Genomic DNA, 6,445 nt, shown 5'->3' with positions numbered 1-6,445 from the left:
GATCACACCTATAAAAAGGATCGGTGGCGACTCCTTTGTTAATAAAATCGAAAGTTGGTTTTAAATGTTTAATAAATCGCCACAATTAGCGACCAAGCGAAACTAATTTTTTTTTACGTCGCTCACAGATGTTATGTCAACAATTAATTAATTTTAAAAATTCAAAAATAATTGTAAAAATTAAAAGGTATATATAATTATAAAAAACATTTTAATAATTTTATTTTTTTAAAAATTAATTAATTGCTTATATGGCATACATGTGGATGCCATATCAATAAAGTTAAAATATGTTCAACTTTTCTATCTATTTTGAGCCTTTAAGGTGATTTAACAAATAATACAAACTTAATAGTTAAAAAGACAAATAAATAAATAACAAAAAATAACTATTTTATAAAGTTTAAGAACGAAATAAAGTGAATATACTTTTGAATATTAAGTGATATTTTTAAAATCAATTGATGTTCACAAGTTCATCCAATCCTCGAGTGAAGTAATAGTGATACTTATAAAAATAATGATTTTTTTTCAATTTTTAAATATTTAATAAAAAATCTGATTGGATTTGTAATTAAAAAAAGAAGGAACTCTGATTATCTGACCAAACCTTAATAACCCCAAAACATGTGAGCTTTGCTGGATTTGTTTTGTCCCAATTTTAAAAGTATAAAATCAAAATAACTGAGTGCTGTTTATGTTTAGGTAAAGGAGGATATTTGTATAATAAATATGAAGTTAGGTGGCCTGTCATGTCCAAAATCCTAACACTTTTGTTTAATTACATTACCAAATTTAATATTTAATGGCTGCTCCACCCAACTTAATTTTTTTTATTTTTAAAATTTGAATTAAAATTTATTGTGAATACAAATGGTATTGAAAGTAGACATTTTCTTTTCTAAATAAAAAATAATTCCTTTCAACGGTCATAAAAAATCACAATAAAAAAACATAAATCTGTTATTATTCGTCAAATATGACTTATTACAGAAGGAAAATTTAAAAAAAAAAAAAAAACACCGTCCAATATTTTGTGTTATTATTCCGATTTCCACCTGATTTTGGAATTCTAGAAATTAATATTTTAGCAAAAATATCCAACAAAGAATATGCTGAAATGAGCATAAAAAGAGGATTCCAATTATAAGGCATTCACACACTCAAGCATTTTTCATGCACTCCAAAATTTCAAAAAACTTTGTTCTCCATCTTTTTCTGTGGCTGGAAAACACCAGATTTTTGTTTTCCTTGTTGCTTTACGCCAAAGTTGAAAGCTAAATAAGTGATGAGTGTGACATCCTCCGTAACCTAAATCGTACCAACATTTATATTCCCATACTCTTATCAAACATTTATAAGCTCTAATAAAAACTATCATAAAATTTATTATATTATTTTTTTATTTTAATAATAATAATAATAATAATAATAATAAATTAATCCTTATACATTAGACTAAATAATAAATAATATTAACTAATGTTAAGTGTAAGTAGAGCTCATTAATTTGATACATTTAAACTGGCCCGATTCATAAAATTCACGGAGAACCCATTTACTTAAAGACCTTAGTGTCTCAATAAAACACCCAGTAAAATTAGAGCTAGCAATGTAATTAATGTAAATTCTAATATTGTAGGTAGACATTAATCTCAATTGTTGATGTAATTCAATTTGTACTGTTAAATTTTAAGTGCTCAATTATAAATAGAGATATTCCCTCTTATTTGTAATCACTTCATCCCATCGTATTTTATTCTTGAATTAAAAAATATATTTTATTCACTCAAACAATTTATGTATATTATGTTCTTGTTATTTTTTGTTTAATTCAAATGCTTTTGTCTTTTCCAGTTTAAAAGTTTTCTTTCTAAATTCTCATTTTCGATGAATTATAACTAGATTTAAAGTAAAAAAAATTCATCTAAAACAGTGTGATTTACCGAATTTAATTATAGAAAAAACTTAGTTAATAAGTGACCAGGGATAACTTATCAATGGTCAAAGAAAATGGCTTTTTTTTTTCTATTTTAAATGCTGTTTTATTAGGAGTTCTAGAAAGAAGGGGAAATTCAAATTAAATATAAGAAATTGTGAATTAGCAACCACACTGATATGTCGACATCTTGAACCAAATTTCAGGCACGTAAGCTCCTCGAAAACAACATTGCTTTTCACAATTTCTTACACATAACTTCACAGCTTTAATGTACTGTGTTTCCTACTATGTCCAAACCTAACCCAACCTATAGCTTTTCCTGTCTGCTCTTTTATTCACTGTTTTTAATCCTGTTATCGTTTTTAGAATCTTTTTCTATTCATGGTTTTTTCACAAATATTATTGATTTTAACTTCAATGTATTTTTATTGTATACATTCTTCTATTCTAGATGAGTCTTTTGATTCTAGATTTCAAAACATGTCATGTATGACTTTTGATTCAATAAGGAATAATAAAGATTAAATAAGTGAAATTTGAATAAGAAAAAACAATTATGAGGACAATAGAAGTCATCAATATTGACAAAGACCAATATGAACCCCTTCAACCACAAATAATTTAGCATTAAATTATCCATTAAATTTAAGAAAATATTTGAAAAAAAAAAACTATAGTAGTCACATGGTGGGACCTAAATTTTAAAGGTGGCACATGGAGTGGGTCTAAAGCATTGATGGAGTTTGGGCACTACAACCTTTTAAGAAGCAATGGATATTACAAAAAGTACCCAACAGTTTCTTTGTTTGGTTGCCAAAAAAATTTTTCCCTAAAGTCATTACAATATCTCTTTGCTCATCTTCTTCTTCTTGTGTTTTGGTCCCATGTAACAGATTAAATCTTTAGCCCCTTATAATCTTATTCCTGCAAAAGTTACACTTTATTATGAAATAATGTATAGAAATTATTGAGTTAAATAGTCTCTTAAGAATATTGATTAGGTTTTTATCCGTAAATTTTGTGGTTTAATAAGAAGTGTGATAACTTATCAAAGACGTTGCCATATGGTATGCATGTGAGCCTTAACAAATTATATTTTTATTATTATATTCTACCAACTACCATTATTTTTCTTCTCTTCATTATCAACTACCATATGATATGTTACTTCACTGATCTACCATTATTATTATTTTTTTAACCCAACTTTAAAAATGAACCCTTGTGAGGACCCATGAACAGAAAATTGAAGGAGAATATTGTCCTTTAGGAAAAAAATTTCTTTTTCTTTTTCTTTATTAATTAAAAAACTTGTAGTGGATACTGCAAACTGGTATCAAATCTAAGTAGGATTGCATGTTTTTTCCCCCACTTGCACATGCCAGGTGTTAAAGATTCCAGGATTCATGTTCAAAATAGATTGGTTCTAAAAGCATATATTCAAAGTTTTGATAATAGGGCTTGAGTTATTATTATTATTATCATAATAGCCTTGATAAGTGCCATTCTTTTTCTCTCATTAATTACATCCCCATCTTAATTGCACATCCTTTAATGTTCTGGATTTCAATTACTCTTCTCTTCTTCACCTTTGTACAACCAATCCACATCAATGGAAACCATTTTTAGTAGTTAAAATCAAAGAAATTATAAAACTCACTCAAATCTTGTATCTTTGTAATTCTATAGATAGAAAAACATAATATTAAAAGGGTTTTGCTTCCCATTGAGATTTTAAGAGTATGAAAGTGAAATCACTAGTGTATTTCCCATTCTACAAGCTATAAAATGCTATAGAAATCAGTGTGTAAGTTATGACCCTTTCTTAACAAAAAAAAAAAAATCAACTAAGAATTATCTTCTACACGTTTTTCTTAGGCGAAAGGGAATAAACCAAAGCATATGCCAACATGCAAAGCTTCCTCCCCAATATTTTGATTCTTTAGTGTCAAGCTTCTACTTATGACTTTGACAAAAGTTATGGAAATTAAAAATTTCATTTCATATATACTTTTGTCAAATGTCAATGTGGAAAGAATAGTCATATCATATGCCACTTCACAATCACATTGCCTTTGCAACAATTCTGCAGATTCCTTGAAACCCAGTTTTGTTCTTCACTATATGCTCAAGTACATGCTATTAGTACACATGCACCATCAACATTTGGATTCCCAGAAATGGAGATTCCAAAAATGAAAAATAAATGAAAAAGTTATAAGAGATACCCTTATTTTTATATATAATAATATATGAAAAGAAGAGGCTTTTCTCACTTCCTTCATACTTTCATTAATAAAAAAACACCAAGTACAGGAGGTGGAGTCTCAACTTACTGTTTTTATCTATGTACACTCTATATGCTTAGTTCTTAAAAACATTAACCAAAAACAAAAACAAAAAACCAAAAACCAAAAAAGATATTAATAAAGACCGGTAGGTTGATCATGGTGGTTGGTTTGGACCCCCCCATGTGATGAAACTCTGCTCTCTTGTGTGTAACTTCCATGGCCTTGCAAAACTGGAAGCTTTGCTTGATTTTGACTTTTGCTTTGTAGAGATGCTTACTTGGGGGACCCTTCTTATGAGGATTCTTGATATGCAGACAGTGCCTAATATTTACATTGATAAGCTCTCTTCTTTTTTTTTTTTTTTTTGGGGGGGCGGTGGGGGAAGGGGCAAGGGGAGGGAGGGAGGGTGTTCCTAATAAGCTCTTATTTATGCTCTTTTCAATGCTTTGATTAAATCAGTCCATTGAAATTGTTTCCCCTCCATTCAAGATCCATGGGTGCCCTGCATTTCATAACAAGCAAATTTCAATAAACCAAGATCAACCCAAATTGCCAATTGATTTCAATATGTAAAAAGCCCCAAACAAAGAGATTAAAATGAAGAGAGAAAATAAAAGAACTTACTCAGGACTTGTTCAGCAGACCATCTCCTGGAAACATCTCTGCAAATCATCTTCCTCAACAAGTCCTTAACCTCAGCAGAGACTGACCTGAAAATCCTAGATGGAAACCTTAAATTCCCTCTCAGAACAGCCTCGAAAATCTCATCCGCCGTTTCACCGTAAAACGGTGGAACACCGGCTAACATAACGTACAGAACCACACCCGCACTCCACACATCAACCTTCTCATTGTAAGCCCTACCCATCACAACTTCCGGCGCTACATAATAAGGCGTACCCACCAACCCATCGGCGGTCCCAACTTCCCCTAACCATGTGGAAGACCCGAAATCCCCAATCTTCAAATTACCTCTAAAGTCGAAAAAAATGTTATCAGGTTTAATATCTCTATGAACGATCCCAAACCTGTGACAATGAGCCAAACCCAACATAAGCTGTTGCATGTAAGCCGCGGCTTTAGGTTCAGACATATCGGGTTCCAGAATCTTGTCGTAGAGGGTAAAAGGCTGGCAGAGATCAATGATGAGTTGAAGGGTATCATCGGATTCAAACATGTCGTAGATTTGAACGATGTTGGAGTGAGGAGACAAAAGGGTCATGACTTTGGGTTCGTTCTCCAGACATTCTCGATCGGTGGGGTCGGAAAGGAGGCGTTTGTCGATGGATTTACAGGCGAAGGAGGATTCGATTAAAGGGCAAAACACTCGAGAGATAACCCCAAACCGCCCTCTTCCGATCTCTTCACATAATTGGTACTTGTTCTTCAATGTCTCACTCAACATTTTAGGGAGCTTTTTATGATCTGGGTTTTCTGTTTTGGTCGATTTTTAAGGGGGGACTATTCTTTTGTTTCTTGTTTTGGTTTTAGGGAGTTAAAAAGGGGAGGGGAGTGGGATTTATAGAGAGAAAGGAACGGAATTGAAGAGAGGAATATTCGGTGGGTTAGGAGGAAAAGCAGCTAAGACACAACACGTTTGTTTAAGGACTGTATAGCAATTCCCCTAAAAATATTGTATTTTATAACATATAATTCTAAAATTTTATACTTGACCCCCCGAAAAATAAGCTATAAAGGGGGGGGGAATACAACTTGACTCAGGGAAGAAAAAGCAGGGAAGAAAAAGACCAAATATTTGGTTTTTACCTGCATATGTTTGAATTTTGTTTAAATATTCTACAAGACAACCATTTTAAAAACTATTTTAATAGAATCAAGAAACAATTATTTCATTTTAAGAATTTCTTATTTTTAATATTTTGGTTTTTTTTTTATCGATTGAGTCTTAACTTGATTGGTATTAGTATTATTGCCAGCGTAAGAGGACGTAGGTTTGAGTGCGCTAAAGCGCATTATCCTCCTATTTAAAGGTTGGGGAGGGAGTATGGATAGTTTTAGGAATAGTATCAAAAATAATAGATATGATAAGAATCTATAATGAGATTAATATTAAAAAAAGAGTAAATTACATCAACAATCACTCAACTTTGACGTAGCCAACAAAACAGTCACCCTGTTTCAATTCAGTGACTCAACTTTTGAAAAATGACAAATCGTTCACTAACATTATCGAAAAGTGACAAATCAATCA

The 6,445-nt window shown here is 31.1% G+C and overlaps 1 protein-coding gene across 1 annotated transcript; it reads right to left on the bottom strand.

The window, feature by feature from the left end:
- Positions 1 to 4,172: 4,172 nt before the first annotated feature.
- LOC108470878 (phosphoenolpyruvate carboxylase kinase 1) lies at positions 4,173 to 5,849 on the bottom strand. Its single transcript, XM_017772381.2, has 2 exons — positions 4,858 to 5,849; positions 4,173 to 4,735 (listed from the first exon to the last, which is right to left on the bottom strand). The coding sequence occupies exons 1-2, from the start codon at positions 5,636 to 5,638 to the stop codon at positions 4,689 to 4,691; spliced, it is 828 nt and encodes a 275-aa protein (XP_017627870.1). The 5' UTR covers positions 5,639 to 5,849; the 3' UTR covers positions 4,173 to 4,688.
- Positions 5,850 to 6,445: the final 596 nt, after the last annotated feature.

This window comes from Gossypium arboreum, chromosome 11 (genome assembly GCF_025698485.1).
Source record: "Gossypium arboreum isolate Shixiya-1 chromosome 11, ASM2569848v2, whole genome shotgun sequence".
In the NCBI taxonomy this organism is placed as follows: Eukaryota; Viridiplantae; Streptophyta; class Magnoliopsida; order Malvales; family Malvaceae; genus Gossypium; species Gossypium arboreum.
Note: the sequence above shows the minus strand (reverse complement) of the source record. Positions and strands in the feature narration are given on the sequence as shown.

What these genes read in the sequence shown, in the direction of transcription:
- LOC108470878 (XM_017772381.2), bottom strand. Translation starts at nt 5,638, where the DNA reads ATGTTGAGTGAGACATTGAAGAACAAGTACCAATTATGTGAAGAGATC. An exon ending in GTCTGCTGAACAAGTCCTGA is followed by an intron (nt 4,736 to 4,857) that starts GTAAGTTCTTTT and finishes TATGAAATGCAG; the next exon opens with GGCACCCATGGATCTTGAAT.